This window comes from Balaenoptera borealis, assembly GCF_965194805.1.
Source record: "Balaenoptera borealis genome assembly, chromosome: 3".
Taxonomy (NCBI): Eukaryota; Metazoa; Chordata; class Mammalia; order Artiodactyla; family Balaenopteridae; genus Balaenoptera; species Balaenoptera borealis.
The window spans coordinates 85,458,486-85,486,211 of NC_138866.1; the positions used below are offsets into that span (position 1 = coordinate 85,458,486).

Consider the following 27,726-nt stretch of genomic DNA (forward strand, 5'->3'; position numbering starts at 1 on the left):
CATATGATCACTTCAATACATGCAGAAAAAGCTTTTAACAAAATTCAACATCCATTTACGATAAAAGCTCTCCACAAAGTGGGTATAGAGGGAACATACCTCAACATAATAAAGGCTATATATGACAAGCTCACAGCTAACCTCATACTCAGTGGTGAAAACCTGAAGCATTTCCTCTGAGATCAGCAACAAGACAAGGATGCCCACTCTTGCCACTTTTATTCAACACAGTATTGGAAGTCCTAGCCACAGCAATCAGACAAGAAAAAGAAATAAAAGGAATCTAAATTGGAAAGGAAGAAGTAAAACCGTCACTGTTTGCAGATGACATGGTACTGTACATAGAAAATCCTAAAGATGCTGCCAGAAAACTACTAGAGCTCATCAATGAATTTGGTAAAGCTGCAGGACACAAAATTAAAATACAGAAATCTGTTGCATTTCTATACACTAACAACAAGCTATCAGAAAGAGAAATTAAGAAAAAAATCCCATTTACCATCACTTCAAAAAGAATGAAATAACTAGGAGAAAACCTAATGAAGAAGGTATTGGGAGGCTTCCCTGGTGGTGCAGTGGTTAAGAATCCGCCTGCCAACGCTGGGGACACGGGTTCAAGCTCTGGTCCGGGAAGATCCCACACACCACGGAGCAACTAAGCCCGTATGCCACAACTACTGAGCCTGTGCTCTAGAGCCCGCGAGCCACAACTACTGAAGCCCGTGCGCCTAGAGCTCATGCTCCACAGCAAGAGAAGCCACCGCCATGAGAGGCCCGCGCACCGCAATGAAGAGTAGCCCCCGCTCTCCGCAACTAGAGAAAAACGCACGCAACAACAAAGACCCAATGCAGCCCAAAATAAATAAAATAAAATAAATAAATTTGTTTAAAAAATAAATTAAAAAAAGAAGGTATTGGGTTGGCCAAAAAGTGCCTTCAGTTTTTAAGTAAAAATAAAAGGCACATTTTTCATTTTCACCAAGAACTTTATTGAACAACATATTCACCCTTTTGTTCCACTACCTTCTGCCATTTTTCAGGCAACTTCATTATTCTGTCTTCCCAAAACTTTTTGTCTTTTTGAGAAAAGAGCTAGTTCATGTGCCTTTTACAGTCTTCCAGGGAATGGAAATTGTTTCCATTAAGAGAATTTCTTAAAGACCTAAATAAATGGAAATCCAAAGGTGCCGAAATGTCTGGTGAATACAGTGGATGAATCAGAACTTCCCAGCCAAGCTGTAACAGTTTTTGCCTGGTCATCAAAGAAACATATGGTCTTGCGTTATCCTGATGGAAGATTATGCATTTTCTGTTGACTAATTCTGGACGCTTTTCGTGGAGTGCTGCTTTGAGTTGGTCTAATTGGGAGCAGTACTTGTTGAAATTAATCATTTTGTTTTCTGGAAGGAGCTTATAATAGAGGGCTCCCTTCCAATCCCACCATATACATAACATCACCTTCTTTGGATGAAGACCAGCCTTTGGTGTGGTTGGTGGTGGTTCATTTTGCTTGCCCCACAATCTCTTCTGTTCCACATTATTGTATCTTCTGTATCCACTTTTCATTGCCTGTCACAATTTGTGTTAAAAACGGGACGTTTTCATTAAGTTTAAGTAGAGAATTGCATGTGGAAATACGGTGAAGAAGGTTTTTTCCACTTAACTTACATAGAATCCAAACATCAAAGTAATTAACATAACCAAGCTGGTGCAAATGATTTGCAGTGCTTGATTTGGATATTTTGAGTATTTTGACTACCTCCCACATGGTATAACATTGATTGTTCTCAATTAATGTCTTGATTTGATCGCTATCAACTTCACCTGGTCTACCCGATCTTGGACCATCATCCAGTGAGAAATCTCCAGCACGAAACTTCTCAAACGACTTTTTTTTTTTTCCTGGTTGTGTTGGATCTTCATTGCTGTGCGCGGGCTTTCTCTAATTGCAGTGAGTGGGGGCTACTCTTCGTTGCGGTGCGCGGGCTTCTCTTTGCGATGGCTTCTCTTGTTTTGGAGCATGGGCTTTAGGCACGTGGGCTTCAGTAGTTGTGGCATGCGGGCTCAGTAGTTGTGGCTCATGGGCTTTAGAGCACAGGCTCAGTAGTTGTGGCACATGGGCTTAGTTGCTCCGCAGCATGTGGGATCTTCCCGGACCAAGGCTCAAACCCATGTCCCCTGCATTGGCAGGTGTATTCTTAACCACTGCACCACCAGGGAAGCCTGCAAACCACTTTTGACACGTTTGATCAGTCATAGCACTTTCTCCATACACTGCACAAATCTTTTTTTTTGTATTTTGGTTGCATTTTTACCTTGCTTGAAATAATAAAGCATAACATGCCAAAAATGTTGCTTTTTTCTTCCATCTTCAATATTAAAATGGCTACACAAAAATTCACCAATTTTGATAAGTCTTTTTCAAATGCACTGATATGACAGCTGTCACATACAATCTAACAAAATTGTTTTGAATGAAGTTAAATACAACCAAGTGCTACTAGAGCTATCTTATGGAAAAAAACAAATGAACCTTTTGGCCAACCCAATGAAAGACATGTACTTGGAAAGCTATAAGACACTGCTGAAAGAAATTGAAGATGACACAAACAGGTGGAAAGATATATCATGTTCATGGATTGGAAGAATTAATATTGTTAAAATGACCCTACTACCCAAGGCAGTCTATAGAGTAAACGCAATCCCTATCAAAATACCAATGGCGTTTTTCATAGAACTAGAATAAATCATTATAAAATTTGTATGGAAACACAAAAGACCCCAAATAGCCAAAGCAATTTTGAGAAAGAAGAACAGAGCTAGAGGTGTCATGCTCCCTGACTACTGACTATACTACAAAGCTACAGTAATGAAAAGAGCATGGTACTGGTACAAAAACAGACACATAGCTCAGTGGAATAGAATAGACAGCCCAGAAATAAACCCACGCACTTATGATTAATTAATCTATGACAAAGGAGGCAATAATATACAACGGGGAAGAGACAGTCTCTTCAGTAAGTGGTGATGGGAAAACTGGACAGCTACATGTAAAAGGATGAAATTAGAACATTTTCCCACATCATGTACAAAAATAAACTAAAAATGGATTAAAGACCTAAATTTAAGATCAGAAACCATAAAAATGCTAGAAGAAAACATAGGCAAAACACTCTTTGACATAAATCATAGCAGTATTTTTTTTTTAATATTTAAGCTTTTTTTTTAATTTTTATTTATTTATTTATTTATGGCTGTGTTGGGTCTTCATTTCTGTGCGAGGGCTTTCTCTAGTTGCGGCAAGTGGGGGCCACTCTTCATCGCGGTGCGTGGGCCTCTCACTATCGCGGCCTCTCTTCTTGCGGAGCACAGGCTCCAGACGCGCAGGCTCAGTAATTGTGGCTCATGGGCCTAGTTGCTCCGCGGCATGTGGGATCTTCCCAGACCAGGGCTCGAACCTGTGTCCCCTGCATTGGCAGGCAGATTCTCAACCACTGCGCCACCAGGGAAGCCCCATAGCAGTATTTTTTGATCCACATTCTAAGGCAGTGGAAACAAAAGCAAAAATAAACAAATGGGAACTAATTAAATTTAAAAGCTTTTGCGCAGCAAAGGAAAACCATTGACAAGATGAAAAGACAGCCTACTGAGTGGGATAAAATATTTGCAAATGATATGACCGTTAAGGGGTTAACACCCAAAATACATAAATAGCTCATACAACTCAGTATAAAACAAACAAAAAACCAACCTGATTAAAAAATAGGCAAAAGACCTGAATAGACATTTTTCCAAAGAAGACATACAGATGGCCAACAGGCACGTGAAAATATGCTTAACATCACTAATCATCAGAGAAATGAAACTCAAAACCACAATGAGATATCACCTCACACCTGTCAGAGTGACTATCATCAATGACCACATATAACAAATGTTGGTAAAGATGTGGAGAAAAGGAAACCCTTGTACACTGTTGGTGGGAATGTAAATTGGTGCAGCCACTGTGGAAAACAGTATGGAGGTTCCTCAAAAAACTAAAAATAAAATTACCATATGATCCAGTATTCCACTCCAGGGTATATATCCAAAGAAAATGAAAACACTAATTTGAAAAGATGCATGCACTTCAGTGTTCATAAGCAGCGTTATTTATAATAGCCAAGATATGGAAGCAACCTGAGTGTCCATCAACAGATGAATGGATAAAGAAGATGTGTGAGAGAGAGATATATATATTATATATATATATGTCACGGAATACTACTCAGTCATAACAAAGAATGAAATCTTGCCGTTTGAAACAACATGGATGGACCTGGAGGATATTATGCTTAGTGAAATAAATAAGATAAAGACAAATACTGTACATATCACTTATATGTGGAACCTAAAAAATAAAACAAACAAATGAATATAACAAAACAGAAACAAACTGGCACATATAGAGAACAAACTAGTGGTTACAAGTGGGGAGAGGTGAGGGGCAAGATAGGAGTAGGAGATTAAGAGGTACAAACTACTATGTATAAAATAAATAAGCTACAAGGATATATTGTACAGCACAGGGAATATAGCCAATATTTTATAATAACCTTAAATGGAGTATAATCTGTAAAAATTTTTAATCATTATGTTGTACACCTGAAACTAATATGATATTGTAAATCAACTATACCTCAATTTTTTTTGGCTAAGCCATGTGGTATGCGGGATCTTAGTTCCCCGACCAGGGATTGAACCCGCACCCCTTGCAGTGGAAGTGCAGAGTTGTAACCACTGGACCGCCAGGGAGGTCCCATATACCTCAATTTTTTAGAAATGAAAGAAAAGAAAACCTCGTCCTTTGCATCACCCCAATATTTAGTCTTATCTTACAACATATCTGATTTTCTAAATTTCACCTGGACAGCCATGCATTTTCATTACTCGCAGCTTTACATGTGTTATTCATACTGCCTAGATAATCAACCTAATAATTAAAATCCTACTCATGGCTTGAGGCCCACTTCAGATGTTCCCTGTTTCATGAAGTCTTCTCTGCTTCTTCAGTTGAATTCAGTTCTGTTGAGTGTCTTCCTTTTGCTCTTCAGGTCAACTCTTCATCGTTTTCTACCTTTTTCTGTGCCCCAAAGGCTGACCTGTTGGACTAATCATTGGGCTTCCTTGCCCTCTGGCTTGAGTTGGGATTGAACGGTGGAGAGCTCTAGCAGATGGGAGGGAGAGGTTTCCTCCTGAGGGATTGGCTTGGTCTGGCCTCATCTGTTAAGTCACAACTCCTCTCAGTGTGGTGCTCTCCGCATGGTTCTCTTCTTCCAGGTTTTGGTGAACGTTTTTCCCCCTTCGTCCATTTTGGCTCCGAGGTGGTGAATTTCCAGGTACTGGTTCCAGGTTACTCCACTGTCCCTTGTGGCTTTCCTACTTCACACCCACACCTTTGTGAATAGTCTTTTTACTTAATTAAACCTGAATGATTCTAATTTGAATATACCATCTGTTTCTGTTCAGACCCTGATTGATATAGTGCCACAATGTGTTTCTTGTACCTGTAGTACATTTCATTTTATCTTTATGGTTATTTTTTAATTTGATTCAACAGGACTGCAAAATAAATATCTTATGCTTCATTAGCATTTTCATGTATTAAGCATTTTCTCATAATTTACTTCATTTGATTTTTACAATAAACTGTTTACAATAAACGTCATCCGTATTTTACTGATGAGGAAAAAGGAAACAAAGCACGTTACTCACACCAGGTCACACAGCTAGTAAGTGGCAGTGCTGGTATCTGTAGGAACCCAGACCTGACTCAGAATCCAGGGTGCTTTCTGTTGTATTTTTCCTTACATCTTTTTATTAAACTTAAAAAATTTTTTTGAAATGACCACAGATTTACAGAGAAGATGAAAGTACATTCAAAAAAATTTTTCCTGAACCATTTAAAAGTTGCCAACCTGTTACCCAGTTGCCCCAGATACTTGAGTGTGCAGTTCCTTATAGTAAAGGACATTCTTTAACATACCCACAATACAACCTTCAAAACTGGGAATTTAAATTGTTATATTACTACCATCTAATCATTAGATCCCATTTGAGTTTTGCTGATTGTCCCAGTGATGTCCTTTATAGAAAAAGGATCTGGTTCAGAATCACTTGTTGCATTTAGCTGTCTTATGTCTAGTCTAATTCATTCTGGAATAGTTCCTCAGTTTTTCTTTGTATTCATAATCTTGACACTTTGGAAGATTATAGGTGAATTATTTTTTAGAATGTTTCTTAATTTGGTTGTTTAACATCTCCTCATGATTAGATTCAGATTATGCATCTTTGGTAGGAATATCACAGAGTTCACTTTGATTTCTTGATTAAGGTGGTGTCTTGCCAGGCTTCTCCACTGTAAAGTTACTCTTTTCCCTTCTTTGTAATAAATATTTTGTCTAGAGGTACTTTGAAACACTAGGTAAATATCCCATTCCTCATCAAACTTTCGAATTATTTACTTGTTTATATTTGTACTGACTCATGGTTTCCCATTTTATTCAGTGGACGACAGTCTGTTAGTATTACTGTTTGTTATGATGCTCAGATTGTTCCCATTAATGGGAAATGGCATTTAGCCAAGATCTGGGTGCTAGGTGTGATCATTGCTATTGAGATATCACTGTTCCTTTGTCTCCTCAGTAGAGTTAGACAAAGCTAGGGAATATATATTTGCATATACAGATGTATATACACACACACGCACACAGTTGCATTATATCTATTTACTTATATTGAAACTCATGAGTTCTCACTGATTCTGATCAAATACTCTACAGTTGAAAGAAGAAAGTGTGAAGAGAGAACTTGAGTGCTAGATGGAAGTAAATGAAAAATAACCCAACCAACCTAGCAAATTTGTTTCAGGACGGGGTGCTTGACTAAGGAGAGTTGCGTTCATAGAATTTTGGAAATTTGAGGGCTTACAAATAGTGAAGGTAACTCTTCTGCTTTTTTTCTCTGTGTTCCATACCACTAGGAATCACTGACCTTGAGCTGCAATTATAAATACTAGTTGCTACTGATACTTTCTAATGGGAATTTTGGATTTCATTCATCTCATGTTGGTATGAGAATAAGAAGATTGTCAGTTGTTAAGAACTCTTAAGTTAGTTGTGTCAGTTATGAACCTCTAAACTCAGAATTGTGAAAATGAATCACAGAAATGTTTAAAATGCTTAAGCATTTGAGGAATATAGGAATGAAAAGCAATATACAAGAGGTTATATACTATGAATAACAATATAAAATTTATATATTTGTAGAAAGATGGAAAAGTACAATAAAAATTTATTGTGCTTAGCAATGGCATTTGGTCAGTTATTTAATTTTTTTTTACTCTTTTGGGATGTTGATTATTTTCTTACTCATTTGGAACTACTCATTATATTGCAATATTAAATTGTGGTAAATCTACATTGTAGATAATAAATGCTGTTTGGAGAAGACAGAAGAAAATGAGATGGAAGTATTTACATTTCAGTCTTTATTTTCCTTCTTTCTGCTAACTAACGCAATATAATGAATGCACTTGGATAAAGACTGAGTGCTTTGGTCTTTTCCAAGTGCCTCCTGGTTCTATGGTCATGGCAGTAGCTGTAGGGTCAGAGAAACTTTAAGTGAGGACACTTTGGGAGATTCTTCAGGCCTATGTTATGGTTAAGAAAATTGCAGTCCTTCTGTGTCCTCTTCCCTCCATAGGTGGGAGCTCATGGATCCTTTAGCTTTTGGGGGGTTGTGAGAAGAGGGCTAGTCTATCAATCCCAAGCAGAAGATCCTAGAAAGACCCTGTTATATCCAGCCACAGAGTAATTTTCATTTTAGGGAGTGATATTCTCATACCACTAAAGGGTTGCATTGTGGGAATGGACCACTGCCACTATAGTTGGGCATCTTTCATTGAGGCTAAGAACAGATAGCTGCTGATGTCTGTCCTTTTTGTACCCATACTTCCTTGTTCAAATAAGAGTAATAAAATAACTTCAGTGAAGGGATGAGGCAGAGAGATTTGTTTGGCTGTTTCTGGGGTTACTTGCCTGGATGTTTGTTATTCCTAAGGTGGGAGATCTTTAGTCCTTGGGATGAACTTTCCACAGTTGACAGCCAGGTATTAAGAGATGGCAAGTGGAGGTCTGAAGGTTTTTCAGGGAGAGTAAAGTGACCTAGTTGTTCTGTTGTTTCACCCAGAATTCTGACTTCTTGAAGGATTGAAATGACAAGGATACATTTTAGATTTTGTGGTAGTGCAGTCCTGAGGTCACCCTCACTTAAGAGAGAAGGCCTTTATCTGGGGGACATTATTCAAAGAAGGGACTTATCTGAAAGCAAGCTTAAGACACAGGTTGAGTGCCACCTCTGCTATGAAGATTTTTCTACCCCAGCCCACAGTCTTTTTTCCTTCTCCAAATATACTATTATGTCTACCCTTCATTCTTTTTCTACTATGTAAAAGTATTGAACTTTTTTATTTTTTAAAGCTCATGAAGCATGATGAATTTTTAAATTTTTATTTATTTATTTATTTATTTTTGGCTGTGTTGGGTATTCGTTTCTGTGCGAGGGCTTTCTCTAGTTGCGGCAAGCGGGGGCCACTCTTCATCGCGGTGCGCGGGCCTCTCACTATCGCGGCCTCTCCTGTTGCGGAGCACAGGCTGCAGACGTGCAGGCTCAGTAGTTGTGGCTCACGGGCCCAGCTGCTCCGTGGCATGTGGGATCCTCTCAGACCAGGGCTTGAACCCGCGTCCCCTGCATTGGCAGGCAGACTCCCAACCACTGCGCCACCAGGGAAGCCCCTGAACTTTTTACTAACTCTGTGGTCATTGTAGATCGAGACAGTATTTCAAATGTCTTTCAGATCTCCCACAGCGACCATGCAGTGCTAGGGCCCTGTTAGGAATTTAATAAATACTTGTTGCCGAGGTGAAGAGAAATCCAGTTCTGGGACCTGCCCATCTCAAAACTGTTTTCTTTCAATATAATAAAAAAAAGAAGCAGACTCACAGATATAGAGAACAAATTAGTGATTATGGGGGTTGGGGCGGCATATAGGGGTGGGGGGAATGGGAAGTACAAACTATTGGGTGTAAGATAAGCTACAAGGATGTATTGTACAACATGGGAAATATAGCCAATATTTTGTAATAACTGTAAATGGAATGTAACCTTTAAAAATTGTATAAAAAATTTAAAAATTAAAAATTAGAAAAAGAAAGACTGGTTTCTTTCAGAATAATGATTCTTCTCACTCCTCATTGGGTATAGCATAGGTTCCAGTTGGCCTTGTTTATCTTTACCTGCATTTCAAAATTTCTGTTGTAGTTTCTTTCTCCTCCTGTTCCTTGGAAACTGTTTAAACAGCAATTTCCATGGTATACATTGCGTGGATATACATATATGATATGAATAAATATGGGAAATAAATCTCTCTGTAGTTCACAGTGTAAAGTGGAGAAACCAAATCGAAAATCTAGTTTCATCTGTTCAAAGTCAAATATAGGCCGTTGCCTGTTTTCTCTGGAAAAATCTGCTACAAAAAACCAGGGGCAGGACCCAAATGATGTTGATTAACCCCTAGCTGGGCTTACAGTGGGAATGGACTGTGAACATTTGTACTGGGCAGAGACCCAAAGATCAGTGACCTGCAGTGGCGTTGAGGGACTGGCCTGACATTTATAAAGAGTGGACAGCATTTCCTGATACTTTGTGGGGCTGTTTTGGCAAAGCTGGCACAGATGAGGCTTGCTTTCCCTTCCTAGATACCTTGTTTGCTCTTTGGGTAAGCTATAGCCAGGTGGACAGTGGGTCCTGGGCTGTGGCTTAGATAGACTTGGATACCTGATGGGTGGGGCTATAGCATGCTTTCCTACTGAGAAATTAAATAGAATTTTAAATTAAAATATTTAGTTGTCTAATTATAAATATAGGGAAAACTGTACTTATGAGTATCATAAATAACTATAGTAAAATAAAAAATAAAAACAGTTGGGTTCAGTTAGTATCCTCATTGTATTCAAGTATTCCTAATTACTATAGTTACATCAGAATTTAAGACCTGAAAGGGACATTAGATATTATCTAGGAATAGAACAAAAGTCTGAAAGAGTAAGCTGTACACCAAAATGTTAACAATGGTTATCTCTAAATGGTGGGAGTATTTTTATCAGCATTTTCTGTTTTTTTTTTTCTATTTTAAATATATTTATTTATGTAATAAAACATTATAAGAATACTTCTCATGGTGAATACTCAAATACTGATCCTTGTCAATAGAGATGACATCTATTACTGCATTAAGTAGCAGTGTTACTAAAAGGGAAAAAAAAGTCTTCTAGTACAATTCTTTTAACAGTGGAGTTATAGACCAAGAGAGATACGTGATGTTTAAAATCCATTTAAATGGAATACATCATAGAATTTAAAGCTGTTTTCTCATAAATATTTCTTAGGTAAATTAACAAAAACTGGTGAAGAATTTCTTTTCTGTGTGAAAATCATAGTTTATAATAGCAATTTCATTTTATAATAGAAATGTATGGGTCAAAAGGTACAAATTTCCAGCTATAAAATGAATAAGTCATGGGGATATGATGTACAGCATGGTGACTATAGTTAATAATACTGTATTGCATATTTGAAAGTAGCTAGGCGGGTGGATTGTGAAAGATCACAGCAGGAGAAAAAAATTGTAACTATGTATGGTGATGGATGTTAACTAGATTTATTGTGGTGATCATTTTTTAAAAAATTATTTATTTATTTATTTATTATTTATTTATTTATTTATTTTTGGCTGAGTTGGGTCTTTGTTGCTGTGCACAGGCTTTCTCTAGTTGTGGCGAGTGGTGGCTACTCTTTGTTGAGGTGCGCGGGCTTCTCATTGCTGTGGCTTCTTTTTTTGCGGAGCACGGGCTCTAGGCGTGTGGGCTTCAGTAGTTGTGGCACGTGGGCTCAGTAGTTGTGGCTCACGGGCTCTAGAGCGCAGACTCAGTAGTTGCGGCACATGGGCTTAGTTGCTCCGCGGCATGTGGGATCTTCCTGGACCAGGGCTCGAACCCGTGTCCCCTGCATTGGCAGGCGGATTCTTAACCACTGCGCCACCACGGAAGCCCTGTGGTGATCATTTTGTGGTATATAGAAATGTTGAATCATTATGTTATATACCTGAAACTAATATGTCAATTATACCTCAATTTTTTAAAAAGACTGGGAATAAAGAGAAATGTATGAAGCCTTTCTGTGGGCAAGTATTAAGGGTTAAGAACTTCATGTATTTTATTGGCTAGGTAACCGCTCTCTCAGTTACATGATTTTCATACTTATAGAAGGGAAAGAATGATCCTTAGGCCCTAGCAAAACCGATAAGACATGAAGAAAGAGTTAAAATTTCTTTTTACGTTAATGGTTTCTGAAGATTTTTTAGAAATGAATATTTAATAGGATGGAAGGTAGAAGTTTTTTGAAAGCTATCTATGTGAAGTTGGGGCATATTAACTATGGTGTCTGTATTCGGATATCTGTTTTCCAAAAGTCCATGGTTCTTTTAAAGTACATGGGAGTACCAAAGAGAATGTTAACTCTTTTGAGTACTCCTTATACCAAAAAATGGAAAAAAATAAAGTGTAGTAACAACAGCAACAAAAATTAGCGCAGTAAAGTGCTTACTTTGTACCATTGTTCTTAAAGTTTTACATGTGTTTACACAGTTAATCCTCTCAAAAACCCTGTGAGTTTTAGGTGCTTTTTAATCTCCATTTCACAGGTGAGGAAACTGAGGGAAGGTTACTTGCCCCAGGAACCAGGTTCTGAATCTATTAAGTTGCGAAGCCTGTGTTCTTAACCATTAAACTATAAGTGTAGCTGTTTAGAGGAAGGCAGATTATTCTAAGCCCTTTCCCCAACTCCAGGCCCCATTGTTATATTTTGTACATGAATACTCTCTTCAAATAATAGGCCCTGCACCCTAGTTTTCTGTACCTGCTGCCACAAGTTTGGAGATAGGATGGGTCAGTAGATCCACAAATAGTACCAGCTGTACCTCACGGTCTCTGTGTGATGAGAAGTAAAAGTAAGTACAACTCTGGGCTACTTGAGGTTTTCCTAAGCAACTAACAGCATTAGTGAAAACATATGTTTGAATAGTTTCCAGAGTTGTCTAGAATTATTTTCCAGTTTAAAGGTGCCTACTAACACACGGTTTTTAGATTTATTTTTAACTAACATTTTTTCCTCCTTGAAATGTCCCTCTTACTTTTCACTTATCAACTATTTTTTTTTTAATAGTTATTTATTTAGGCTGCGTCAGGTCTTAGTTGCAGTACGCGGGATCTTCGTTGCGGTATGCGGGATCTTTTTTAGTTGCGGCATGCTTGTGGGATCTAGTTCCCCGACCAGGGATCAAACTTGAGCCCCCTGCATTGGGAGCATGGAGTCTTACCCACTGGACCACCAGGGAAGTTCCAACAATTTCTGATACCTGTATTTGAAATCAATATTTATTTCATCATTTTGAACCCTTTTTCATCCTAAATTGAAATCGCAGTTTTTTTTGTTGTTGTTGTTGTTATGAGTCTACTTGGGGCTCAGAGAACATAGTATACAATAGAAAGAACTACAGAGCTACCAAAAACAAGCAAACAAACAAGCAAAAAATCTATCAGTGAAAAGTTCCTTTAGGAAAATACAGCGCAACCATTATTCTCGGACCTTAAACAGTCATCATGAAATCTCCAGAGACATAGTTGATTCTAACTGCTTTTGAGAAGGGTATGTCTGTTAAATGTCACTGATATCAGGGAAGTCCATTCCTTGAGATTTATCTTGTGGATCTTCTTTTTAAAAAATAGACTTTATTTGTTAGAGCAGTTATAGGTTTACAGAAAAATTGAGCACAAAGTGCAGAGAGATCCCATATACCTCCTGCCCCCAAACTATCAACATTGCACACTAATTGTGGTACATTCGTTGCAGGTGGTGAACCTAGATTGACTGATGTATCATCTAATGTCCATAGCTTATATTAGGGTTCATTTTTGGTTTTGTTCATTCTTGGGTTTGACAAATGTATAGTGACGTGTACACCATTAGAGTATCGTAGAGAGTAGTTTCAGTGCCCTAAAAATCCTCTGCACTCCACCTGTCATCTGTCCCTCCCCCAACCCCTCCCAATCACTGATCTTTTTACTGTCTCCATAGTTTTACCTTTTCCAGAAATTCATATAGTTGGAATCATATAGTAAGTAGCCTTTTCAGATTGGCTTCTTTCACTTAGCAATGTGCATTTAAGTTTCCTCCATGTTTTTTCATGGCATGATAGCTCATTTCTTTTTAGCAGTGAATAATATCCTGTCGTCTGGATGTACCCCAGTTTACACATTCACCTATTGAAGGACACCTTGGTTGCTTCCAAGTTTTGGCAATTATGAATAAAGCTTCTGTAAACATCTGTGTGCAGCTTTTTGTGTGGATATGTTTTCAGCCGCTTTGGGTAAATACCAAGGAGCATGCTTGCCACATTGTATGTTAAGAATGATATGTTTAAATGGAATATTACTCAGCCATAAAAAGAAATGAAATTGAGTTATTTGTAGTGAGGTGGATGGACCTAGAGTCTGTCATACAGAGTGAAGTAAGTCAGAAAGAGAAAAACAAATACTGTATGTTAACACATATATATGGAATCTAAAAAAAAAAAATGGTTCTGAAGAACCTAGGGGCAGGACAGGAATAAAGATGCAGACGTAGAGAATGGACTTGAGGACACGGGGAGGGGGAAGGGTAAGCTGGGAGGAAGTGAGAGAGTTTCATGGACTTATATATACTACCAAATGTAAAATAGATAGCTAGTGGGAAGCAGCTGCATAGCACAGGGAGATCAGCTTGGTGCTTTGTGACCACCTAGAGGGGTGGGATAGGGAGGGTGGGAGGGAGGCGTAAGAGGGAGGAGATACAGGGATATATGTATATGTGTAGCTGATTCACTTTGTTATAAAGCAGAAACTAACACACCATTGTAAAGCAATTATACTCCAATAAAGATGTTAAAGGAAAAAGAATAATATGTTTAGTTTTGTAAATAAAAACACGAAAAACAAAAAACTGGCAAAATGTCTTCCAAAGTGTCTGTACCATTCTGCATTCCCACCAACAATGAATGAGATTTCCTATTGCTCCATATCCTCGTCAGCATTTGGTGTTGTCAGTGTGTTGGATTTTGGCCATTCTAACAGGTGTGTGGTGGTATCTCCTTGTTTTAATTTGCAACCCTAATGACATACGATGTTGAACATCAAAAATTCTGGTTCCTAGATTCAGTTGCCCTTAGGAAATGGGTATTGCTAGGGATTTTGGTTTGGGCTTCAGGTGTTGTGAGTCCCAATACAGAAGCATCCAGTGGACTATCCCCTATCTAGCGAATCCTTAAAAAGACTGGAAGTGCTGTGTCACGTAAAATTAACCTGTCTGTTGAATGCTTTCTTCTATTTATATTCCAGAAAAAATAAAGTTACACTGCTCATCTCTCCTCCTGAACTGGACCCTCTAGCTTTAGATTGCCTTTTGGTGATTTATTTTAGCCTTCAAACTGTTCTTGGTATTCATATTGAGCTGTTTCCATCTGCTTCATTATAATACCACAGTCAGAGTGAACCACGGTGTCATCTGGCTCTGTTGTGCTCTGTTTAGGGCTGTGGTTTTTCCTAGAATTTATGAAGAGCTAAGCCTCACAGTTCTTGAAGAATGGAATCTTAACTTTCTACCAGTTCCACATTTGGAGGCTACTAGTTTTGCTTGTTCACATCTTTTACTGTTGAGTGAAAATGGTATCTTCAAAGATGTTTTTCATAAAACCTGCAGGTGATTATTTGAATTTGGATAAAGACATGGGCAGAGTAACATTCTGTTGTCTTCCTTTACAATCCACTGAGCTCATTCTGCTCTGGTGTGTGAGTGGTGGGAAGAAATAACACTTTCACTAGATGTGGCCTTGCTCTGTCTGCACCTCTGTTTCCACTTTCTGCTGGAGCACTAGAAAGAAAGGTTGAGTTTTGGGGAACATTTCCAACTAGTAAATGGGTGGCAGCCAACTCAAGTGGTCTGGTGAAGAGAAATAACCTCTCCTTCCTTCGGTCCCTGGGAATTTTACCAAGACAGATGTCAGAAGGCAAAGAGAACTCTGCCCAATTTTCAGCTTTGCTAATATAGAGGTGAATGAATGGCGAGTACAGAGCTGGGAGGGAGACTGGGGAATGGGGTGGGAATGGTCCAAGGTCCAAATCTTTCACCACTCCCTGGGTTATTTTGGCCCTATGCCTGAATATTAGAAGCACTAAAAAACAAACAAAACATAAATAGTTCATTGGTCAAGAAGCATAACTATAGCTGCTAAAACAGAATAGGGTAGTATGGTCTTAGGTCAGCAGCTGCTATCTTCGTTCCCGTGGTCCCTAATTACGTGTGTTTCTCACTTAATCTTCACAACAAACCTGTGATATAGTTACAAAATATCCACTTTACTGGGAAAGAAACTGAGGCTTACAAATTTTAAGTATAATTTTGTGGGATCATACAGATTTGTATGGTCCCACAGCTATGAACCATAAGAACAATATTCCAATTTGGAACCAATTTGGAACCGTATCAGGAGATTCACAGAATTTAAGGGAAAGTAGAAAAATGAGCAGGAAACCATGGGGCCCTAGGTGGCAGGGAAGCCAGGCAAAGCCATATCACAGAATAGTCTGATTTGAGCACCACACTTGGCACTTGTACATTCAGGATGTAGTACTGATGGACTTTCGATGCCAACGAGGAGAATTTATTCCTTTGTTTTTGTGTCATTCTTTGAAAATTCAAGTGCAAGCACCTAGTTGGCAGGCCTCATTTCACATGTTCGTGTTCTAGCCACCAGGAGGTGGAGAGGGTTTCCTGGACTATTTGGCTTCCGTCGGGGAGGGTTGGGCCCTGCTTCCGACCAAGACTGACACAGTCAGGTTCCCCCCTCAGATAGGAAGAGTATTACAAAGGGTAAATGCCCACCATACCAGCTGTGTATGCAGATGTCCATGTGGCATTCTGCTGAGGACTGGTTCAGCTGGAAGCTATGCCTTCCCCATAAGCCAGGCTGTTTTGTCCTGAGCCTGGGGTCTGCCTGACAGAGTCCAACAGGACTTTCAGACACTACACAAAGTATAGGGGTTTTCATAGGAGGACCTCTGACTGTTTCTGATTCATTAAAGCTGACCACTACAGAGATGAGTGACGGTGGAAGCAGTCAGCTGTTAGGATCAGTTTGAAGAGGCAGCATGTAGAAAAGGGCCCCATAGGGAAAACTCCTCCCTAACTTCTGGACTTAACTGATTCTCAGTGTGGTGTCTTGAGACCCTGAATTTGTGTGACATGTTACTGGGCAGTATTTCATTGTAGCTTTACCTGATTAACCATATTAAACTTTTTTTTTTTTTTTTTGGTAATGGGAAGGAAAAAGAATTAATGTACATGGTTTTTCTTTACTAATTTGCTTGCATGTCTTTGCCCTTCTCCCAGACTCTTTTTGCCTTAAGGTTAGGGACCATATATATCAATTTTGTGTCTTTAATGTCTAGCCTTGTGCCCGGCATACAGTAAGCACTTTGAAAAATATTTGACTGACTGACTGAATGAATGAATTTTCCTTAGCAATCTTTTTTTTTTTTTAAGGTTTCAATATTTTATTCAAGTTTTATTTTAAGTGATGTTAATTATAGCATTTGAAGGAGAGGAACTAATTCCACATGAAATGGAAGACTCTAAAACGTACCCATTAAACTGCTAAAAAATAAAACTGAGTGGCGAGAATACAACAGAAGTTCAGTTTAGATTCAGAGTGTTGTCACCATGTGATTACAGTTACAGAGACTCTTCCCAGCTTGCAGCTGGAGCTCTTAGAAGCTATTTCATACTCTGCTGCGAGGGCAAAAAAACACAACATGAGAAAAAACACAATTAAGTCCTGAATTATTGGCTTCATCACATCCACCTTCTCCACCCCAAAATGGCACAAAAGAAACAGCTACCACGCCCTGCAGACTACTTTTGGTGTAAAAGAGGTGATGGATTGGGGTGGAAAAAGTCCCTGCCTAAAAAAGTCCCTTTCAGATAAGTTTGTATACACCATCAAAGAGCCTCTCCTCAATCAGGGTAGGAAACCAAGGTTCAATTCTCAGGAAGTCACAATTTCATTCATTTACTCAATACGAATTTACAAATTACAAAGTGCCTGCAAATTATCAACTTCCACTTGCAGCCATTTCTAGGTAAAAAAGAAACCTGACATCTCTAGAGGGGCGAGCAAGCTCCCTCTCAAGTCTACAGCTGAAAGGACCTTTTTTGAAATTGGGTTTCTTCTGTACCTCTGCAAGGGTTACACCCTAAAGCTGAATCATCTTTAACCTGGAAGTCTAACATGATATTTAGCGATACTTGCATCCCAGACATACAACATTAAAAGGTACACTAAATTCTGAAGGTAGCTATGCTGCAAAATAGTTTAAAATTAAACGATTGTACAGTTTTCATTTATGCTTGAAACTCCAGTCCTAGACCAAGCTTGTGGCCACCAGCGTTGACATTCTTGCCATCCAGCAGAGCTGACAGTGTCAGTTTGATACCTGGCTTTAGGGTCTGAGTATATCCTAACCCTATCAGGCTGGAGCTATTCACTTTAGCCAAGAGGCAGGCGTCAGGGTCGATCTGGTACTTGGCTGTTATTCCGAAGTGAGTGTTACTGTTTCCCGTTGTCCAGGCCAGATTAACAGTAGTCTCCAACTTGTTCACTTTCTGATAAGTGGAGCCGCCAAACTCTGTCCCATCACTTACATTAGTGTGAAGCTGGAACTCATCCGTCTTGTAGCCAACCGCAACGTTGCTCTGGGTCACTCGAGACTTTGCGGTCTCAAAATTCACCTGGTAGCCAGCCAGCCAGCCCTCATAACCCAGCACCAGAGCACCCCGGGTGGAAGGCCCGGCAATGTCGAAATCGACGTCACAACCCAGGTTGATATGTTCCCACTTGTACCCTGTCTTGATTTTAGCATTTTTTTCCCCCAGTGTTTGGTGAGAAGGATGAATCGAAGGTCAGCTTCAGGCCACGTGCCAGCTGATCTTCCACAGTAATCTCCGTGCCCAGTGTGTTGTCGGTGTTCCATTTCTCCATAAACTTTAGACCATATTTGGTCCATGTGTACTTGGTCTCCAGACTGCCCGTCACTTTGGTGGTCTCGGTGTTGGCTGAACCTGAGCTTGTAAATTCCAGTCCATTCTCAGATTTTGTTTTCAAATCAACTTTTATTAAGCCAAATCCATAGCCCTTGGTGAAGACATCCCTGGCAGATTTGCCAAGATCAGCATATGTGGGAGGCACAGCCATCTTCTGCTCAGAAGCGGTGGCAGTCAGCAATCTTTTTTTGAAACTGAATTGATTCTCATAAAACAGTGGGGAACTTATAGTCATGGATGTTTGAAACATTTTATATTATTTTAGGTTAAAAAATAATTTAAGAGCTGCTGTGGGAAGAAGGACCAGAGTGACATGCTCTCTATTTTTATTGTTATAGGTGTTCCGGGATTTGGGGACTGAAGTACTGTCTGCAGCTGCCAGAGGCTACAACATGTGCCTTTTTGCCTATGGGCAGACAGGCTCTGGGAAGACATACACGATGCTGGGCACCCCAGTGAGTATTGGCATTGGAATGTGATGTCTTCCTAAAGCCACAGCAAGCCTGAATCTTGCATTGTCCTTGCCACTGAGAGAGGATGTGAGTTTCATAGTCAGTCAACTTCAGTAAGATTTAATGGGTCCTATTCTATATTAAGAATGTGTTTCTTCACACTCACAGACTTAGAGAACAAATTTATGGCTACCGGGGAGGAAGGGTGGGGTGAAGGGATAGTTAGGGAGTTTGGGATTGACATGTACACAGTGCTATATTTAAAATGGATAGCCAACAAGGACCTACTGTATAGCACAGGGAACTCTGCTCAGTAGTATTATGTAACAACCTAAACGGGAAAAAATTTGAAAAAGAATAGATACATGTATATCTATAACTGAATCACTCTGCTATACACCTGGAACTCACACAATATTGTTAATCAGCTATATAACTTTTTTTTTTAAATAGTTTTATTTATTTTTATTTTTTTTGGTTGCGTTGAGTCTTCGTTTCTGTGCGAGGGCTTTCTCTAGTTGCGGCAAGTTGGGGCCACTGTTCATCACCGTGCGCGGGCCTCTCGCTATCGCGGCCTCTCTTGTTGCGGAGCACAGGCTCCAGACGCGCAGGCTCAGTAGTTGTGGCTCACGGGCCTAGTTACTCTGCGGCATGTGGGATCTTCCCAAACCAGGGCTTGAACCCCTGTCCCCTGCATTGGCAGGCAGATTCTCAACCACTGCGCCACCAGGGAAGCCCTATATAACTTTTTATAAAATAAAAAGTTAAAAAAAAGAATGTTTCTCAGCACTTCAATTGAAAGGTAAACTTTGAATAATTAGCCTCTCTTTATTACACCCTGAAGAACCTTAGAATTTTACAACTCCCTTTGATGTCACAGACCTTGTCAGTCCTTCTGAATTTCTCATATCATTTCCAAGTTCATCACCTGTAGCTTTTTAACACCTTTGGTGTAGACAAGTCCCAGACTGAGTGTTAAGTGCTGGCTAAGGCCATGTGGATATGGGGCTATGTGTGTGTTCGATCTGAGTGTTCAGAAAGAAGCAGGAGAACCAGCTACTGGGATGGGAGCTTTCAAAAGTGTGTAGGACTTACGAGAGCCTTCCTTTATCATGGAAAATTGGGAGGGTAGAGTTCCATAAGAACACCTCTTTGTTTTAGGCTTAGAAGTACCCTGGTGAGATGAACTGGTAGGGCAGGTGACAACACCACATAGGGACATTCTCTAGGATGTTATTCCTCCTGGAAGATTATCCCTGCTGCCGTGGGCCCAGATCATTGCTTACTACGTCCATGTTTAGCCTGATTTTATAGATTTTTAAATTAAAAGAAGAAAATGCCCAGTAACCCAGGGGTGTAAAGCCCTTAACCTGAGTATAAGTTAGCACTGGATCCAAGATGAAAAAAAGAAGCCGCTTCTCTCTAAATGCGTGTTTTGAACACCTGTGTACTCTAGTCCTCCTGTGTGTGCAGGGTTAGGAGATAGGGTTCTGGGAGGGACCACCATGGTAAAGTGGTTTCATCCAAGAAGGATGTAACCTTCTCTGCATGAAAGTATGTACCTGGGCTTGCTAGCTTCTTCTCTCTTCCTTCTTACGGTGGTGATCTGCCTCTCATCTGGTACATTCCTCCCATGAGAGACTCCTGAGAGCACTGGCAAATAGAGTCTTCCACATACCGCCGGGGAAGCTGCCTGAAGTGAAGAGGCTAGCACAAGGAGCCCACCCCTGCTGAGGGTGGGCCCTGGGTGTTGGGGGGAGAGCATCACCGTGAGTGAACAGTAATGCTTTCTTCTCTTCTGTTCTCCAGGCCTCTGTTGGGCTGACACCACGGATATGTGAGGTATAGACTCTCTTTTGACTGGATCCCCTCAAAGTAGGTCTTCTTTGTACACTCCCTTCAGTGAAACTCCAACCCTCTGGTTTGTGCAGGGTCTCTTTGTCAGGGAGGAAAACTGTGCCCCGCTGCCTTCCTCCTGCAGAATAAAAGTAAGGTAAGAACCTGTCAGGCTCTGCAGCCTGAAGCGTTTCTGTTTCCACTCCAGAGCTGTCCTCTCTGCTTCCAGAGTCGCCCAGAGGAATGGAGAAAAGCCACAGCAGAAATATCTTGCAGTACAAGATGAAAAACTTCCTTAGGTTTTAGGTTGTAGGAAACTTAGTTCCTATCCTCAGGCTTAACAAGCCGGTGTCTCCTGTAGACCAGCTTCCCCTGGCTAGCTGGTTTCCTTTCCTTTATTTTCTGTAGTTTCATACTAGCTTTTGGGATTTCTGTTCCAACCCCCTCCTGGGTTGTTCTCCAGGTCAGTAGTTCCCAAACTCTAGTTCCTAGACTAGTGCTGGCTACCCCAACGTGACATTTTAACCAGTCTGAACTGTAAATGTTGGCAGAAGGTTACCAATTGCCCTGAATTCTCTGTATTCTTTTTTTGTTTGTTTTTGGTGTTCAATGTCCTTGTTTAAAAACATGAGACATAATTCATATACCATAAAATTCACACTTTTAAAGAATATATTTCAATGATTTTTTTTTTTTTGATATTTACAAGGTTGTTCAACCATCATCACTATCTAATTACATAACATTTTCATTACCCTAAAAAGAATAACTGTCTGGGTTTTTTTTGTTTTGTTTTTTATAAATTTATTTATTTATTTATTTTTTGCTGTGTTGGGTCTTTGTTGCTGTGCGCGGTCTTTCTCTAGTCGCGGCGAGCGGGGGCTATTCTTCATCGCGGTGCGTGAGCTTCTCATTGCGGTGGCTTCTCTTGTTGTGGAGCACGGGCTCTAGGCGCGCAGGCTTCAGTATTTGTGACTTGCAGGCTCTAGAGCGCAGGCTCAGTAGTTGTGGCGCACGGGCTCTAGAGCACAGGCTCAGTAGTTGCTCCGCGGCATGTGGGATCTTCCCGGACCAGGGCTTGAACCCGTGTCCCCTGCATTGGCAGGCAGATTCTTAACTGCTGCGTCAGCAGGGAAGCCCAACTGTCTGTTTTTAAAATTAAATGATTGTGAACACTATTTTTTCATTTTTTAAGTTTATAAAGTAAAAATTTGCAAACCTCTATGTGTATAAACATATACATATATGTTAGGTGTTCTGTTGTCCATGAAATCTGGGAACCACTATTCTAAGAGATATCTGGAGTTCCTGTGTCCAAATATGAGAAGATTAAGGAGAAAAATTTTATAAGAAGAGTGTGCAGAGAGCAGCTTTGAACTGGAGCCTTTTTTTTCTGACTGCTGGCTCCACAGGCAAGCATCTGTGTTCCAGTGAGGAAGACCTTTCTGTGAGAAGTCTGCTTTCTTACTTAACAAAATATTTACTGATTTTAATTAAGAATTGTAGCTGTGTTATTATTTTAAAAAGGCATAAAATGCCAGTAGATACCAATAAGACAGCATATCTTAAACAGAATCCTAGTGTGTAAGACAGGTAAAATGAGAATTGTGCTACTTAAGTTAGGGGTGGGGAGCAGACCCTTCTCACTTAGCTTCCCTTGTTGCTCAGCATGGCCCTTGAGATGCCTTCAGTGAATAATAGAGCTCAAAGATCACATTTGAAAACCACTTCAAGAAACATGCTTGTAGACTCTATGCTGTGGGGGCCTGATCGAGGCACAGGCTGGTGGCAGCCTAAACCCATGCTGAAATAGCCTCTTGAAGGCTAAACTTGAATCAGCACTGACACTGTAAACCTGAAACTGTGGCGTAATGACAGCCAATGCTCAAAACCCTATTGTACACATGCAGAACGAGACTCGAGGGAAACCTGACGTGACCAAGGTCTTAGAGTGTCAGAGGTAGAACTAGAACTAGGACCTTCTGATTCTTGGCTTAGTGTTTTTCCCACATTTTTTCAAGATCTAATTATATGCCTTTTTCTACATGTCTCTAGCTTCCTGGAAATCTATAATGAACGAGTGCGGGATCTGCTGAAACAGTCTGATCAAAAAAAGACCTATAATCTGCGGGTCAGGGAGCACCCAGAGATGGGGCCCTATGTACAAGGTGAGCCACTGTGGTCCTGGAAGTCTGAGACCAAACTGAAGCCTGGGAAGCTCTCCTGACGGTTGCTGATTCATTCAACAAACGTATAATGAATACTTACTGTGTGCCAGCTACTGGTATTAGATGCCAAATAGGTACCAATAAATAGAAAAGGCAGTCTTGCCCTCCCAGGCAAGGTTATACGCTTGTGGGGGTGAGTCAGAAAACAAGCACTACTTACAGTTGTGATAAAGGCTAATAAAAAGTTAAATAGATACAGTGATGGCAAAGAACACTGGGTGGTGTAGGCAACCCATCTGCATAGCGTGGTCAGGAAAGCTTCCCTGAGGAGGTAACATTTTAAGCTGAACCTGGAGGGGATACAGGAGCCAGTTGTGTGAAGAATGGCGTAGCAAGGGGAAGAGTGTTTCAGGTTGAGGGAGCGGCATGGGCTAGAGCCCTGAGTGAAGGGCTTGGTGGTGTCAAGGAGGCCAGTGTGTCTAAAGCATGGTGAGTGAGGGGGAAAGTGATATGGAATAGTGTTGGGTCTGTGGTGCCAGGTCCAGCAGGGCTGGGACTGATTCCCAGGTCAGCCGGTCTCCTTTTCAGGGTACTTTCTGTTCCAGTGGTGGTAATAGTCAGGGACGTGGGGAGATGTCAGACATGGAGCAGGGTCTACTTACTGCTTCCTCATCAAGCACTGATACTTGGTGTTTGGTTCCATCTGTCTTATTCCATTAGGCTAAGTCTTGCTATTAAGTAGAAACTGTTGGGTTCTTTTGTGGGGGAAGCTTATTTAAATCTTGACAAGGAGAGGGACATGAAAGATCAAGAGCTGGTCTCTTCTCTGATCAGGGCATGGCTAATGGCTGACTCAGTAGGTGTGCCAGTCACTGATTCTGCTATCTGAGTCTTTTCCCAAATGTTCCATCGTAATTGGCAGCCTGGAAACGATGAAAATACCGTTTACTTTGCTAGGAGCCAGTTGGAGATTCCTCTGTAAAACTCTGTGGATATATATTTCTGTGTAAAGCGATAATTTGAAGGCAGACCATGAGTGGATGCAGTAGTGCCACAGTTTCTCATCTTTTAATTAATTTTTATCTTAATGTGCTTTTTGGGTGTGCTGGGCGGATAGGGGGAGTGACTAGAGGAGACCTCAGATGTAGTCCTGATGTCTTCGTTGCACAGAAGATGAAATGAAGTCTGGAAGAAGTTAAAGGATGTTCCCAAAGTTGCACAGCCGGTTGGGGCAGGGTTGGAACTGGGAACCTTTTCTAGGACTGGAAGAGAAGAATGGGACAGAATCCTGTACATGGAGGAGACCTATGATCATAGGTTCTTTGACTGGCATAGTACCTGAAACCCCGAGAATTCACACGGGGTGGTACAGCTTGGGTTATATACTCAAGGTCAGCGACAGGATCAGACTTAAATCTCAGGGCTCTTTTGGATACCTTCATGAGTGAACCCTTGTGGAGAGGAAGGATGCTTGGTAAGAAATAATTCTAAACCAGCAAAAAGTCTCTTAGGTCCTTTGGGTTACATGTTTCTTAAAGTTGGTCTGGACTTTCTCAAATCATTACAAATATAGGTGGACATTTCTCTTATTTCCTAGTGAAGGAGCCATAAGCTCACATAGTGTAGAGCCAGCCTTGGAAGCCAAGACCCTGAATAGTCACTCTGAACTTATTCCCATTACTACCCTCTGATGGCATTACAGCAAACTTTTTATTTTTAAAAATGTTTGCTTTCTTTATTCATTTAGCATTTGTATTACCTGCCAGTTTGTCTGTCTCCCTTTGGCTCATATATTCTGTGAACACGATTCCAAAGCAGAAAGTAGTTTCTGCTTTGAAACCAATTCTACAGGAATTTATTGAGTACTTGCTGGATGCCTATACTATTCAGGTTGCCATGGGGAAATATGAAAGATACAAGGCCTTTAAAGAACTTGTAGTTCCAGTTTAGAACTATAAGCCTGAACTTGATAGCTGCCTAAATCCAAGAAAATAAAAGGGGTAGCCTCTTACTTTTCATTAACAAGTTTATGAATTAGATGACAAATTAAGTTGAAATCTGAAATGTACAGGGCCCTGCCCAAAGCACACGTAAAAGCCCAATGGTTACAGGGTCTAAAGTGATAATTTAAGTGAGACAAAGACACTATCGTATTTTTGCTTTGGTCTTTATCTTAATATACAGGGATGGGTACAAAGCAGGAGGTTGTAGGAAGTGGGTAGTTGGGACTCTGAAAAAAATTATTTTGTATTTTCTTTGTACTCATTCTGCACATAACAGGAGTATTTTTGTGTGTTTGTTTTTTTAATTCTTACACTTTTTTTTCCTTGCCTTTCTACACTGACTAGGACCTCTAGTACCATATGAAATAAGAGTGGTAACAGTATTTAGTTTTGTTCCCAGGGGAAAGCTTCAACATTTTACCGTGGTGTTTGCAGTAGCATTTGTTGTTAATAGATGCTGTTTATCACACACTTCTCAAACTATCTGTGAGGAAGGACCAGTTTTAAAAAAAATTTCCAATCCATGGCAAACAAATACTTTGATAAAATAAAGATGAATTACTAGAAAAAAAAGAAAAAGACATCTCAATTATAAGCCCAAATTCTTCTTTATTAGATTCAAAAGATATAAAATCTGTCATATTGTTGTAAAGATTTCTGTACCTATCTCATCGCACATCAGTAACTGTTTGAGAACTGGCTCCAGTCTGTGCAGCAGCTTTGAGAAGCACTGCCTTAGCAGGTTAAGGGAATTCTCTTTTATATCTTAGTTTTCTAAGAGTTTTTATTTTTTAATTTTGAAACAAACTTTTGAAAAAGTTGCAAATATAGTATAAAGAACTTTTTTTTATTTTTATTTTTTTTTATTTTTGGCTGCATTGGGTCTTCGTTGCTGTGCGCAGGCTTTCTCTAGTTGCGGCGAGCGGGGGCTACTCTTTGTTGCGGTGCATGGGCTTCTCACTGGTGGCTTCTCTTGTTGCGGAGCATGGGCTCTAGGCGTGTGCGCTTCAGTAGTTGTGGCACGAGGGTTCAGTAGTTGTGGTTCACGGGCTCTTGAGCGCGGGCTCAGCAGTTGTGGCGCATGGGCTTTGTTGCTCTGCGGCATGTGGGATCTTCCCCGACCAGGGTTCGAACCCGTGTCCCCTGCATTGGCAGGCGGATTCTTAACCACTGCGCCACCGGGGAAGTCCCTAAAGAACTTTTTTACTTGAACCATTTGAGGGTAAATTGCCAACCTAATGACCCTTATCCCCTGATTATTTTAGGGTGTTTTTCTTTCAAACAGGAATGTTCTCCTGTATAGTTACAACACAACCATCCAAATCAGGAAATTAACTTTGATGCATTACTACCATCTGATCCTTAGAACCCATTTAAGTTTCACTAATTGTCCCAGTAATTGTCCATTTGAGAGTTAAGGGTTGCCTTTGGTTAGGGTGTCTCTCTAGTGTTCTCCAGTCTGGAAGGCTCCTTGGTCTCTCTTGACTGTCATGAACTTGACACCATTAATTTTGATATGTCCCATTACTCATGATTTTTAATTTCCTCACTTAAGGTCATATCTACCAGGCTTCTTCACTCTGAAATTGCTGTTTTCCTTTTGTAAACAACAAGTGTTTTTTGTGGGTGCGGTACTGTGAAACCATGTATGTGTCCTATCCTCATCTGACTTTCAGTTTATTTATGAATTTATTTATGTTGGCATAGACTTATGGTTTCTTATTTTATTGAATGAGTCGCCTTCTGTTACTACTATTTTTTATTTTGATGCTCCAATTATTCCAGATTTAGCCAATGGAATCCCCTTCAGGTGTGTTCCTGTGACATTTTGGCATATCACCATCATTTTTTTTTTTAATTTTTTTAAATTTTTTATTTTTTATTTATTTTTATTTTTTTTAACATCTTTATTGAAGTATAATTGCTTTACAATTCACCATCATTTTTTGAGCACTTCCTTGCTTTCTGACAGGAGATGTTCAAGGTTCATCTGCTTTCCCTGCCTCAGTCTTTGAATCAGCCATTTCTCCCAGGAGCCCTGGTTCTTCTTTTTTTTTTTTTTAATTGAAGTAGAGTTGATTTACAATGTTGTGTTAATTTCTGCTGTACAGCAAAGTGATTCAGCTATACATATATATACATTCTTTTTTTTAATATTCTTTTCCATTTTGGTTTGTCTCAGGATATTGAATATAGTTCCCTGTGCTAGACAGTAGGACCTTGTTGTTTATCCATTCTATATGTAATCTGGTCCTTTTTATTGGAGAAAAGTTTTTGGAAGTCAAGATCTAAGTGCTAGGTATGCTCATTGCTTTTGAGATGTTGCAACTCCTAGTCCTTCTGAGTGGACGGAGCTAATATATGTTCACACCAGTACTTCCAACTGCAGTCCAACACAACAGGGTTCATTCTGGATTTCTCCCTTTCCAGATTGGTAATTCCTTTATCCAAAGGTGGAAATGCTTCTTTGATCGGTCCCTCCACCCCCGTGTGTAATGAGTCTCCTTGTCATTGCTGTCCGCTCTCTTATGTGGATGCCCGCCTCACCTGGCTGTGCCCCTCACCACAGGAAGCCATGCTCGCCATGCCCGCATTCCAGCGCTCCGTGCAGGGCTGCCTGTCCCCACCCCTCGCTGTGCAGGTACCTTCCATACCCCTCTTGGTCTTGGTATTCTTTTGCTGGGCCACCTCCCCACGCCAACTTAGAAATCTTGTTCCGCTGCCTGTCTCTCTGTGGGGATGCCTTTCTCTCCTTGTTGGGCCTCTGACTTCTCACGGCAGGCTGTCGCCATACATGGGCAGCCTGCTCACCTTCCCCGGACTCCCATGCCCTGCCCTGGGCTGCCTCCGTGGGGACGCTCTGCTCAGCCCGCCAGGCTCTGACTTTCTGTGCTGGGCTGCCACCCGTGTCGTCCCCTCCTCACCCCAGTCTCACGCCAGGCCTTCCCTCTGCGGGGACGCCGTCCTCATTCTTCT

The 27,726-nt window shown here is 40.5% G+C and overlaps 1 protein-coding gene and 1 pseudogene across 7 annotated transcripts in view; one reads left to right on the forward strand and one right to left on the reverse strand.

The window, feature by feature from the left end:
- STARD9 (StAR related lipid transfer domain containing 9) overlaps positions 1-27,726 on the forward strand; it is a 129,970-nt gene that overhangs the window by 41,674 nt on the left and 60,570 nt on the right. For all 6 annotated transcript variants that reach the window (XM_082388669.1, XM_082388670.1, XM_082388672.1 and 3 more), the window contains exons 4-7: positions 18,630-18,746; positions 20,553-20,585; positions 20,675-20,736; positions 22,635-22,747. In XM_082388669.1, coding sequence (XP_082244795.1) covers positions 18,630-18,746; positions 20,553-20,585; positions 20,675-20,736; positions 22,635-22,747 — 325 coding nt within the window. The remainder of the gene's footprint in view (positions 1-18,629; positions 18,747-20,552; positions 20,586-20,674; positions 20,737-22,634; positions 22,748-27,726) is intronic.
- On the reverse strand, positions 16,056-18,613 carry LOC309627137 (non-selective voltage-gated ion channel VDAC1 pseudogene; annotated as a pseudogene). The gene has a single exon. The product of its transcript is annotated as a non-selective voltage-gated ion channel VDAC1 pseudogene (transcript).